The 12,182-nt window shown below is 32.5% G+C and overlaps 2 protein-coding genes across 3 annotated transcripts in view; one reads left to right on the forward strand and one right to left on the reverse strand.

Moving 5' to 3' along the window:
* Positions 1–337: 337 nt before the first annotated feature.
* LOAG_08621 lies at positions 338–6,602 on the forward strand (the record flags this gene model as incomplete). 2 transcript variants are annotated; one of them, XM_020447742.1, is made up of 12 exons in its annotated part: positions 338–522; positions 692–822; positions 892–1,000; positions 1,284–1,412; positions 1,509–1,700; positions 2,123–2,254; positions 2,491–2,556; positions 4,702–4,908; positions 5,350–5,478; positions 5,593–5,807; positions 5,944–6,091; positions 6,333–6,602. In XM_020447742.1, 12 exons carry the CDS (start codon positions 520–522, stop codon positions 6,501–6,503), a joined length of 1,632 nt encoding a protein of 543 aa, XP_020302060.1. The 2 variants fall into 2 exon arrangements, with proteins under 2 accessions (XP_020302060.1, XP_020307537.1); XM_020447743.1 differs by lacking the exon at positions 4,702–4,908 and adding an exon at positions 3,358–3,549 and having other exon boundaries at positions 520–522; positions 6,333–6,503.
* Positions 6,603–8,576: 1,974 nt separating this feature from the next.
* Positions 8,577–12,182, reverse strand: part of LOAG_08622 (hypothetical protein) — a 5,670-nt gene continuing 2,064 nt past the window's right edge. The window contains exons 2-7 of the mRNA XM_020447744.1: positions 10,985–11,026; positions 10,631–10,679; positions 10,251–10,368; positions 9,662–9,796; positions 9,176–9,320; positions 8,577–9,061 (exon numbers count right to left, since the gene is read on the reverse strand). Coding sequence (XP_020302061.1) covers positions 8,996–9,061; positions 9,176–9,320; positions 9,662–9,796; positions 10,251–10,368; positions 10,631–10,679; positions 10,985–11,026 — 555 coding nt within the window. The 3' untranslated portion in view covers positions 8,577–8,995. The remainder of the gene's footprint in view (positions 9,062–9,175; positions 9,321–9,661; positions 9,797–10,250; positions 10,369–10,630; positions 10,680–10,984; positions 11,027–12,182) is intronic.

Consider the following 12,182-nt stretch of genomic DNA (forward strand, 5'->3'; position numbering starts at 1 on the left):
AATTGTGCCTACATATATTGAAACGTAGCCAAATGTAATGCAAGAATTTTGAAATTAAAAAAACTTAGTAAACAAAAAAATTATAATATAGCAAATGTAAACGAAAATACACATGAAATGGAAGAGAAAGATGTAAAAGGTAGACTGGAACAAGCCTGTCTGAGATGAATCTTTTACTCGAAATCTTCCATGCAGGAGATGAAGAAGCGATCGAAAGTACTGCAAAAATATTTGCTAGATCCAGACATTTGTTTTCACAATGCTGGATGGGATCGTAACGTTGCATTCTGATCTCATTGGACGGCCATGGCTTGCATGCAGCGTTTTCATTAGTGGTGGGAGAATTTGTTGTACAGGGGTGACGTCGTGTGATTAGTCATACCTGGTCGTTTCTCCCAAAGAGGTCGGACAAGTCGATCAGTACACCCGTTCAATCACTCTTTGTTCCGTTGCAAGAATGGGATAAAGTGGCTGATCGAGAATTGCTCAAAAACTTTCAGCTAAAATGCTTATTCATTTATGGTGAAATTGTTTTCTTCTTCGGTTCATATCTTGAATTAATGACTTGGTAGTGTTTCCTACGTACTTGCTCCATGCAGTGCTAGCGGAATGCTCCATTTTTTCACACTTTCTTAATAATTTTTCAAGGCAACTCTGTATATGGTATACGCTTAAGAGAAGACGTGTTTAGGAAGATATTCATCAGGGGAAAAGTGGTATGTCTACTGGGAACATAAGTATTAAATCTCGAAAACTTGATGAGGCAGTACATGAAGGATGGCTGATGAAAAGAGGCGAACATATCAAGAATTGGCGACCAAGGTAAGAGTATATTAGTTAATACTTTGTGTTATTTGTAGTTTTAAAAGTATGATTTCTATTGCTTTTCAGATATTTCATTCTTTTCAAAGATGGTGCGTTATTGGGGTTCCGAGCGAAACCAAACCCAGACCAGCCATTTCCCGATCCATTAAATGATTTCACAGTTAAAAATGTTCAGGTACTTAGGCCATCCTTTTTTTGAACCTTAATTTTTTTTTGTTCTTCTGGTACACGATTTACTTCATTATCACGACATTATCAGTGGCGACTGTGAGAAGTTATAGGTTGTTATTTTGCTTTTGGAACTCCAGATTGTTATTTAATAATAAAGATTAACCCTTACTTTGATCAAATTATTAAATGCCGTTCATTATATAAGTTTGAAATGAAAATTTCATCAGCTGGTAGACCTATTTTTAATGTAAGTTGTTGAATTACTCTGAAAAATCTTTTTGTTTTAGTTGATGAAAGTAGAAAGGCCGAAGCCAAACACATTCCTAGTTCGTGGTCTGCAGTGGACAACTGTAATTGAGCGAATGTTTAACGCTGAGACTGCCGAAATGCGTGAGGGTTGGATTAATGCAATAAAGGTTTTTATTCGATTTGCCCTCATGTTGTGCATAAAGTAATTGTCAAGACTTATTAGTTTAGCGTGCATTCCATCTTCATATTTACCAAATATTTAGGTTGTTTCGGATTCACTGAAGGAGTCGGAATCCGAAATGGATACAGAAATGGTGGAGGAATCGAACATTTTATCAGAAGTAAATCGTCAGACAAGAACTACGCATGAACAACTCAAAATATCGATTAACAGCGGAGAACGAGATATAATGAGTATGGCTGATGCTGCGGAAGCTGCACGAAGAGATAAGATTGTAAGTTTTCTTTATTTTTGGATAATTTTTTCGAAAAAGCTTTCTCGTTAATCTCATCTGCTTAGGAGGAAAAAGAAATGATTGTGATACATTATTTCGTGCTTTATCACAATACGCGCTACAGTAATAAATTTTTTTTTCTGTGCCAGTAGAAAAGACATCAGTAATGAATATATGCATGTCAGCTTGTTTCTCATTATTTTGCTAGGATATTGCTTATTAGCGGAAATCTTATAAAATTCGGGAAATGTATTTAACTAACTAATGTTTTGTGCGCACAATCTATACTTTGCAGCAAAGCTACTGATAGAAAATACATTTGACGTTCCTTATAATTTACATCTGCTGCAAGCTGTTGCGAAGAAGACTGTATCAGTTTATTCGGATTGGTAGACCAATTTTTCAACTATTTCTGATTTTAGTCCTTAGAAGATTTCGAGTTTCTGAAAGTACTGGGTAAAGGTACTTTTGGTAAAGTTATCTTATGTAAAGAACAACGAACAAGGAAACTCTATGCAATCAAAATATTGAAGAAAGAAGTTATTATTCAAAAGGTCTGTCATTATTCAGATTATTCGACTAGTCTTTCAAATACTTTGCTGGCATTATCTCAAATTGCAGCAGTGACTGTTCCAAAGTTTTGCTCGGTTTTTACTTTTATTTGGCTGGTTTCGAAGATATAGTAATAGGAAGTGAATGTAGACAGTGATTATTTGGATGTTTATTATGAAGAAAATATAACTGAAAGAATCGTAAGCCATAGCAAATGTGATGGTACCATTATTTTCAGGATGAAGTGGCACATACTCTAACGGAGAACCGTGTATTACAGAGATGCAAGCATCCATTTTTAACTGTTAGTGTGTCTGAACATTTTTTTACTAAAATATTTTTTTATCTAAGATGTGTTTCAATGGCCATATAATATATATTCCCATTGTGGAATAATTCAAAATTTTTGTGGATTCTGTTTTGCCGCTTCCAGGTTTTACTTTTTTAGTACGTTTTCGTGTTTCACTTTTTCTTGATTTTGCCTAGCAAGTTTTTACTCACAAATATTTTTGTCATGAAGAAGTGATTTAAGCATGACCAGAAATACGATTTGGCTGTTAGCTGGATATTGAATTGAACAGGCAATTAATCATTTCATAGAAATTAATTTCCGATTAGGATTTTCTTCTACTCTTCCGTTGCAGTTCTCTTTTCTTTCAGTATTAATAATTAGTCATTATATTTTTCTTGCTAGTGAATGAAATTCTTAATTCATTAGTGTTCAATACTGTCTTCAGCTTGCTTTTCATGGTTTTTGTTTTTTCAGCTCAGAAACTCATTTCATAGAATTATCTATCAATTATGCGGTTTTTGACGTGAAGGTGAAATAACTGGGATGTATTTCGCCGTTCTCTTCTTTATATCTCTCGTATTCGTGTCATTTTAATCATTTAATTTTCTCTAGGATATCCAGGACTCTTCCAAACCGCATAGAGAAGAGGAGGGGAGATTCTTTCACCTTTGTATTCATTTTGAAGAAGCGGATTTTTTTTTCTCTTTCGGGATTTCGAGGAGAGATTTCTATTTGGTATTGCAAGAATGTTATCCTCTTTGTCTATGCAAAAGTTATGTACTTTTCTTTGTGTGTTGTAGTTGTTTGTTTTAGCAGCTGAAGTACAGTTTTCAAACGCCCTTTCATTTGTGTTTCGTGATGGAATTTGCGAATGGTGGTGAATTATTCTTCCATTTGCAACAGAATCGGATCTTTAGCGAAACAAGAACACAGTTTTACGGCGCGGAAATTATCCTTGCACTTGGTTACTTGCATGAACAATGCATTGTTTATAGGGATATGAAGGTTAGTGCTTCACATCCTTTTGGGACGTATAAAGGGTCTTTTGTTTGTAATTTCGTTCCACTTTTTAGTACTTATGCTGATTTCTTGTTTTTCACGATAATCTTATGGATAATACCTCTCGCTTTACTTTTCCTCGCTTTTGTTCACGTTGTATATCAAATGTCTAGTAGGTATCTTTTGCTTATACATTACGTATGTGTAATATGTATGCAAAAGTATTGTATAGTTTCATAGAGATCTAGCTTCCAAACACGAGGCATTTACTTAAGCCAGATAAATCGATGGCTTATGTATTTGATAACGAAAGATGAATTAATTATTAGGTTTACTTTTCTTTTCGTTTTTTTTAAAAGGATGTTTACTGAATATTGTTTTTCGATATTTTGTCACTTTCGTGCATCGGTTAAAGTTATCATTCTTGGTAATTCGAATTATTTGATCAATTATCTTAATTGAAAAAGCCAGGCACTCTTAGAAAACTGTTGATAATGTTGGGCAATAAGTTTAGAGTATTTGAGGAGGAATAATCTAATCCTAAGAATGGTTTTTCAAATAATTAGAAATCATTTGTTCGTTGTATACAGGTTTACACTTCTTTTTGAACAGCTTTTGTTGGGACTTTTTGCATGCCTTAATTAATTTCAAAGCACTAATTACTCTGCTTGTTTAACTCATGCGATCATGGAGATTTCTTTAGAAATATTGAAGATTTTATGCTTAAAATGTGTTACTATACATTTTCTGTCAAAGAATTTTGTAGCATTTTTCGCATATTTCTGTACTATATCACAGTCTGTATTTTTAACTTATATTTTCCATTCTTTTTAGTTTGTTACCCTTGGAAGCTGTAAAATGGGTTAATTTCGCTCATGATGTATTTTGTTATGAATTAACAAGGATATCGTGTTGGCCATCGGAATTTTGCGTTTTGATACCAAAACCGTGGAGAATTTTATGAGAACTTAACTTTTCCCATCCTTTTAAAAATTGATTCACTAGTTTTTGATATTTTCTCACCAAAATTTTTGAGTACCTGTCCAAAAGTATACATCAAAAAATGAAAAATTCCTATTTTTTTATTTCTTATTTTATTTTTTGATGAATTTGTCAATGGAACCATTTATGAAAATATGAAAAAGCAGTTTTGTGTAGGAACTACGATATTCATTTCAAACCAATGATCGGCTCTGTTTTGTCATGGAATTTGCAATTGGCGGCGATCTCTATTATCATCTTAATAAGGAAGTACAGCTGAAAAGAGCAGGATTCAGTGAATCACGAACTCAATTCTACGGTGCTGAAATCGTCTCCGCCGTTGGCTATTTGCACGCCAACAACATAATTTATCGGGATTTGAAGGTTTGAAGCTGTTATAGAAAAGGCTGAAACAAATGCTCATTGTATCTTCCAAACGTTGCAGAAAATGAGTTGGAGAAGCATATTTGACTGATTGCACTTAAACTTTTGCTCTAGTTTCTTTACAAAACAAAATTTTGTTCATTTTAAATCAAATTTTTCAGAAATTCACATATTTGAACCTTGCGCTTTTGTGTATTTTTTCCTCGATTTCTTTGTTTGTGTGTATTTACTGCATGTAACTTAGAGCAGCGTTTATTTTTCAAATACAAAATGGGAAAATGGATGAAATGTTTCAGCAGTAAAAAATATGGATGCCAGGTCGTTCAAAATCCGATATCTAAGCGTTGTTTTAAGCTGCAAAGTATTTGTCTTTGATGCTGTGCTACTTCCAAGTCCCATCGAATATTTAAATAATTTTAAATATGGCTTTTCAAGTTTTAGCTCGAAAATTTGCTTCTGGACAAAGATGGTCATATAAAGATAGCTGATTTTGGATTATGTAAGGAAGATATATCGTTCGGTGATCGAACAAGGACTTTTTGTGGCACACCAGAATATTTAGCTCCCGAGGTAGCGTTCTTGCATAAGTCTTAAGTACTAATAACACTCTGTTTTTAAGAAGGTTATTATTTCATTTTTGGATCGCTTTTGTTTTTCTGAATCAAATTTTTTTCTGATCTACAGGTACTTGAAGATAATGACTATGGTCGTGCGGTAGACTGGTGGGGTGTCGGTGTTGTGATGTACGAAATGATGTGTGGCCGATTACCATTTTATTCAAAGGATCATGAAAAATTGTTTGAGCTGATCCTTACCGGTACTATACGCTTCCCATCGAAGTTGACAGTACCAGCTAGGGCTTTGCTCACAGGGTTGTTGGTCAAAGATCCGAATCAAAGGTGAGGCAAATTTTTCAAATCGCTTTTTGTTTAATGCCTTTTTGCTTTGATGCATTGTCATTTCTTTGGAAATCAATTTAAAGTTTCATTTTTTGGTGCTAATTCGATGTAGCGAAATTTGAATAAGTTAGTTTAGACTTGGCGGAGGACCAGAAGACGCGCAGGAAATTATGCAGCATGAATTTTTCAATGATATCGACTGGGAGAAGTTGTACCAGAAAGAAATTGCTCCTCCATTCAGGCCGAACGTGCAGTCGGATACTGATACCTGTTACTTCGATAAGGTTTATTCCTTATCAGCTTTAAACATAGTTGAAATATTAATATTAATCCTAGCCCATTGCTGTTGAAATTAAACCTTCTAACATATTTTTAGTAAAGGAAACATGGGTGTTAAAGTTTTTTTAGGTGAATTACTGAATTTCATAGGTTGTTTTGAAAAATTTCAGTCAATAACTGTTTCATTTCCGAATATTTATATGCAGTATCTCATTCTTTAGTCTTTTTATATATGGCTATTTGTAGGAATTTACTCAAGCTCCAGTACAACTAACTCCGCCATCAGTTCGTTCAGGACCTTTAGATACGGTTGATGAACTGGATGAAATGCAGAATAATTTTGTACAATTTTCTTTCCACAACGTGATGTCGTCTTCTTTACGTGATGTCAGTGATACAATGGACGCACTGGAATAGTAATTATATCATTAAATTTAATGATGAATTGAATGAAATTCAGAACAAATTTATTTAAAGTTGATTCTTACAGAGGTTTTTAAATTTGGTCCCACACGCTGCAGTTTTTTTAGTGGTTCGTTAGTATTATAATTTTATTGACAAGCTGCAGATATGTCAAAAACAAGAAAGTAGTCCTAAATCTCAAAAATTTTTCACTCTTATATTGTTACTCTTATACAGGAAAAAAATATTTTTACTCCTATACAGGAAAAATGTTGCATTGGTGCTGTATTTACCTTTTTTTTTTTGGATTGAGATTGTAAGTTTCTGCTGTTTCATTGTTTTTATATTGACTGTAATGAATTGCGAAATTTCGCGCTACACTTACCTTATGGATTTATGTTTTCATTTTTGCTGTATTTCCACACTTTCTTACTGAACATATTTTTTCATTTTAAATATTTTGTGTTTTTTCTCAAACATTTACTAAAGCATAAGATTTCCAACTGATTGTGGTTTTGCGAAATTTTTTTCAAAGCTTAATACTTTGATGTCCTTGCATATATATAGCTCGGAAGGGGACATTTGATGTTCATGGCTATTTTTGATTTCATTCTGTGAGTTTACCGTCAGCGGTAAGTTTTTATGTGTTCTTTTTGTGTGGTTCTTTACTACAGTTCCTATTCTCGTATTTTATCTACTTTTTCCGTTCGTGCTTGTATTCACTTTACTTTTTGAATTTACTTGCACATAATATCAATTTCTTTGTCTCCAATATTTTCTGTATTTCTATCGGCAGTTGAAACATGAACATTTTTCTACTTCGTTTTTTTCTTTTTCTTTAAACGTGCTAATTTAACAACATTTTTACAGTAATTTTTTCTGCTTTATTTTAAAATAAAGAACTTGAATGAGTGGTGCTAAAATTTACTGATATTACGTCGCTTCGTTGGGGTTCAATTTACACAACATTAATACGGAAGTGGGGCACCGTCATTTTTATGATTCATGAGAACCAGTGCGCAGTAGGGATGTTGGAGTGCTCTTTTTGGGGAATGATGTTGGCAATCAAATCGGCAAATGAAATTCTCCCATTGTTATGTGATGATTTAATTTTTTTTTTTTTTTTTTAGTTAATTTTTTAGTTAATTAAGCAAGTTGTTGAGTTCTCCGGTGTGGTCAGTTTATCTTTTTACCACAAAATTATAGTGGCACCAATCTCTAAAGGATTCAGTTCGATGTATCTAATCGCCCGCTACTTCTGCAAAAAAAAAATTGGATGGAAGCTTTACCTCGTATTTTATTGTCACCGTATCGTAAAGTTGTGAAACTTATGAGGCAAATGTAACGGGTTGGTCATTTTGCATTGAACATAATATTTACAATTCTAATACATTATTCTTCGCTCGACATTTCCAAGCCTATCAAGCAATCGACTTTTTTGTTAGTACGATTACCAATATCAACCTTTGCTACGACGTTCTAAGCCGCATTCATTGCGGTATTGATCATACCATAAATATACCATGCCATAAAATGAGAGACACTCTTTCTTGGGTAAACTAATTTGAATCAACTCTTAGTCCGAATTTTCAAATAAATTCAGTGCCTGCGATAAAAAAGAGTATCCTTTCTTGAAACAGTAATTAAGTTGACGAATATGAGAGAGGATGGAAGTTAACTGAGTTTCTGTTTTTTTATCTTTTTTCTTTATCTTGACTTCAAACTTTTCTGCTCTCCCTTGATTGTTTAAAGTCAGACGACAAACACCCCTCCCGCAATTCTAGTTTATTCCGTCCAGGCCGCCCCCAACACTTTCATGCTACATTGCAACTATATCTTTCACATGAAACAATAATAATTCTTTTTAAAAAGTATTACGTTTTATCCTCTCACAGGAATACTCCTTATTTTGAATTACATCTTATTTTAAAATGACTCGATAATATATTCTGAGAATGCCAATTTTCACTTTTCAAATATAAAACAAATCTTCGCTAAGATGCTACTGAAACGAAAGCACAGGTAAATACACAGAAATCATAGAAGCAACCTAATCACTTCATTTACATTTGATCCGATTATGAATGTATCTACTAATCGATAAGATCATTTTATAAAGAAGAACCGTCTGTTACATAGACTATCCAAAGCTCATGACAATGATTAATTAATAGACATATGCAGATTTAAGACAACAAAGAGTGACTGGAATGTGTACAATGATGACACTGATGGACAGTAACGAATTGATAAGAAATCCTTGAAACCATAGCGCTTCTATTTAGACTTTCTTCTAAGTTCTGTGTGTGAAAGTGAGTAAGCCACAGCTGTTATTCCTTTTACAATTCATTCGAAACGATGTAACTAGGAAGATCTGCACTTCAAAACATTCTCACAAGAATTGAATCTATATCATAATCGATATCACCGATTTACAGGATATTAAAATACGAACAACCTTCATAAATTGAATAAATTTTAAAGTTTAAACTTTTTGCAAACTTACGTTACTTAGTGATTAGTTTATTTGCTCGTTTATTAGCTGACTCCACTCTCACTTCATTCGATTGAGTCTGCAAATAATATCCAGTTACTTCTTCCTGATGGATTTCAGGATTTCCATTAAGGAAAGCCTGAATGCATGTTTGTTGTAAATATTGATGTAAAAGTAGTAGTGACCAGCGTACCTTCTCATGTATACGATCCAACTGTCTGTTTTGATTGCTAACTTCTGTGCTCATATCAATTGCCATATTACGTAAATTACCAACCATTGTTGATACTTGCTGAACATTCTCGTCCATTTCATCTTCACGCGCATCGTTTGTTATTCTCAAATTTCACTTTTTATTCACGAAGCGAGAAATCTTAAACTTAAGTCATTAATTTGCTTACCGGTTGTTTGTCCGTCCGAATAAATGCTATGCCATCATGTTAAATTTTCGTCATGAGAAAAAAAACCAGTGAATACTTATTCAAAAGTATTCGGAAATCTTTAGTTGGGAAGAAATTTTTAGGAAGTCCTCAAAGGAAAAATTGAGATAATAAAACGCTTTGCAATTTATGTCAAAGAGATAAAATACAACAGTTAATAGGGAATTCTATGACTGATACAAAAAAAAGAATTTTTTATAGGCTAAACGAAATATTACATAATAAATTGGTCAACTAACCGTGTGATATATCCACCCTGAGGACCCATTCCTGAATCGCCAACAGTTATCCGAGGTTGATCACTAATTACACCTCCATCGTCATCCTTCTTCCATGCCTTTGCATATTCTGAGTTTTTTTCGAAATCTTCTGTCCTGCAATGTTGATTTCTAAAGTCTTGTGAAACTGTATTATTTTATCTTTTAGTAAATGAACAACTGTCATAATAGATCACAGAAACTTGAAAACTTTTCACTAACTGTTAATATAACATAAAACATTGCAAATTTCATTCCACAGTGCAAATTAAACAAATTTGTTTAATTGTGGACGTTTAATATCGCATAATTATCTGAATTGTTAAATTCGTTTAATGATTCAAAGAGTTATACGTGCGTTTAATGAACAATTACTTTTTTACGTTAAATAACAAAGTCACTTACAAGGTAACTGGTGAAAAGGGAATGATTATGAAGTTTTGTATTACTGATAATAGTGCGTGAAATTTGCGTGATAAGTTTTCATAACTTTTTAAATTGCTCGTACGTCTAAATTAGCAAATAGATTCTTATTCATGATTTTGGTAGCGGAAACTTTCCAAAAAGAAACTTGAAACATGGAAGCGTGCATAAACCACAACACTTTTCCATGCCTTTCAGATGCTCTTCCGCTTCGCGCATATCCTGATTTATCGTATCTAAACCGCCTTCAACACGTTCGAGCTGCTCTGCAATTATGTTTTGCACATGAAATAATAATGATTATTTCATCTCTGATTATTCCTACTTTATATATATTTGTATAATCGTAATTACGGAAGTCTTTTCTGTCTCATGTGGATGCTATTTGTATATCATTGTTCTTCATCTTCTAACTCTGTTCTAATTCGTATATCATATATTAGAACTTAAAATTAAGAAGGCAAACGATGGAAATTAAAATACAGCAAAAAGCGACTTCTGTAAAAGAAGGAGTGTTTGGAAGAGTACCTCCTTGATCATCCAACATTACAAGTGTTTTAATGCCCGCTTCCTTGCTCTGAAATCATATGATAATTTCATGAGGTGAAGATAAACAAAATTTAATTGTTTTCTCTAGTCAACTTTGCTTCATTCCTTTCAATTCCGAGGTTTTTTTGCAAAATGAAATTTTCTGAAGAAAACTTTTTATTGGAAAGTATAAATTCCAGCTGTTTTAGTTAATGTTAGGACAATCAATTATTGCTGAATGAATAAAATACCATTTGCTTAAATGAACTGAACAGATATCTGAATTCCATCAGAATGACAATCAGTGATATTTTTCCATATAAATTAATTCATTCTCCGAATGTAACAACATACCTCTTCACATAATTGTAACATACGCCTTGTTGCTTCCAAAGACTGAAACAGTTTCAAAAATTTGCTCAAATTAATCGTTTTCTTTTTTAGGAATTTGAGATGTGTGAGTAGCAAAAATAAGGATGAAACTTTGAATTGAAAATTTTACAGAACCTAAATTTTGTAATAAAGTAGTTCTCAACTTCGTTTAAAGACTTCAAATCGAAATATTATAGCTGTATCCTTATTGCAAACACAATAATTGATGTCGATTTCTCGATTTTTGTTTTAATTTCTTGATTTTTTTCGCCAAAGAAAGTGAAAACGCTAATTTTAAAAGCTAAAAAAATATTTATTAACATCTCACTAGAATTTCTTGTCATGTCATCATTTCTCTTTTCCTTTCATATTTGATTCAAATGGAGGACAAGCGACACTTTGTGCATAAAAAGTTTCAAACCGTAAATTATAATTATTCATTTTAAATAAAATATATATATAATCGTGACATTGCATTAATATTTTATGGAATTATTACTTCCACTATGGTACTATCGACAGATATGTTTAAATTTTTGAATTCATCGCACATATCAATAGATATCACTAGACCTTCATACTTCGGTAAACCATTGACTTTTAGAGATAACCTGGAAGCTCCCATATATCTCTCCCATATAGCTTTTATTAATCAAAAATGCCATAGAACTTTTTATTTAATTTCATCAAAAATCATTTACAGCTTGGAGTTTATTGACTTAGATGAAACTGAGGAAAACTGAAAATATGATACTGAGTCTTGGATCCAAACAACTTCTGAAATACCAGTTAAGAACAGAGACAAGAGTTTTCGTGTTTGAAAAGCTTACGCAAAATATGAATGAATGAATGAGTCTGTGAATAACTGGTTATTAATCTACCTTGAATCACTTGAACATTCAAATTGAGCCAAGAGGAGGGGAGTAAGAATATAGGCTATTCTTGGATACTTTCATTCTTCTTTCCTCAATATTCCACCCATATCAAATTATCCATAAACCACTAAATAATTTATATAGCGACATTATTTTTCATTAAAAACAAAATTAATAAATAAATAAAAATGGAAAAGTACGGATAGTAGTGACCTCATATATATATATATATATATATATATATATATATATATATATATATATATATATATATATATATATATATATATATATATATATATATA

Source organism: Loa loa, assembly GCF_000183805.2.
Source record: "Loa loa unplaced genomic scaffold supercont3.1, whole genome shotgun sequence".
NCBI classification, from domain to species: Eukaryota; Metazoa; Nematoda; class Chromadorea; order Rhabditida; family Onchocercidae; genus Loa; species Loa loa.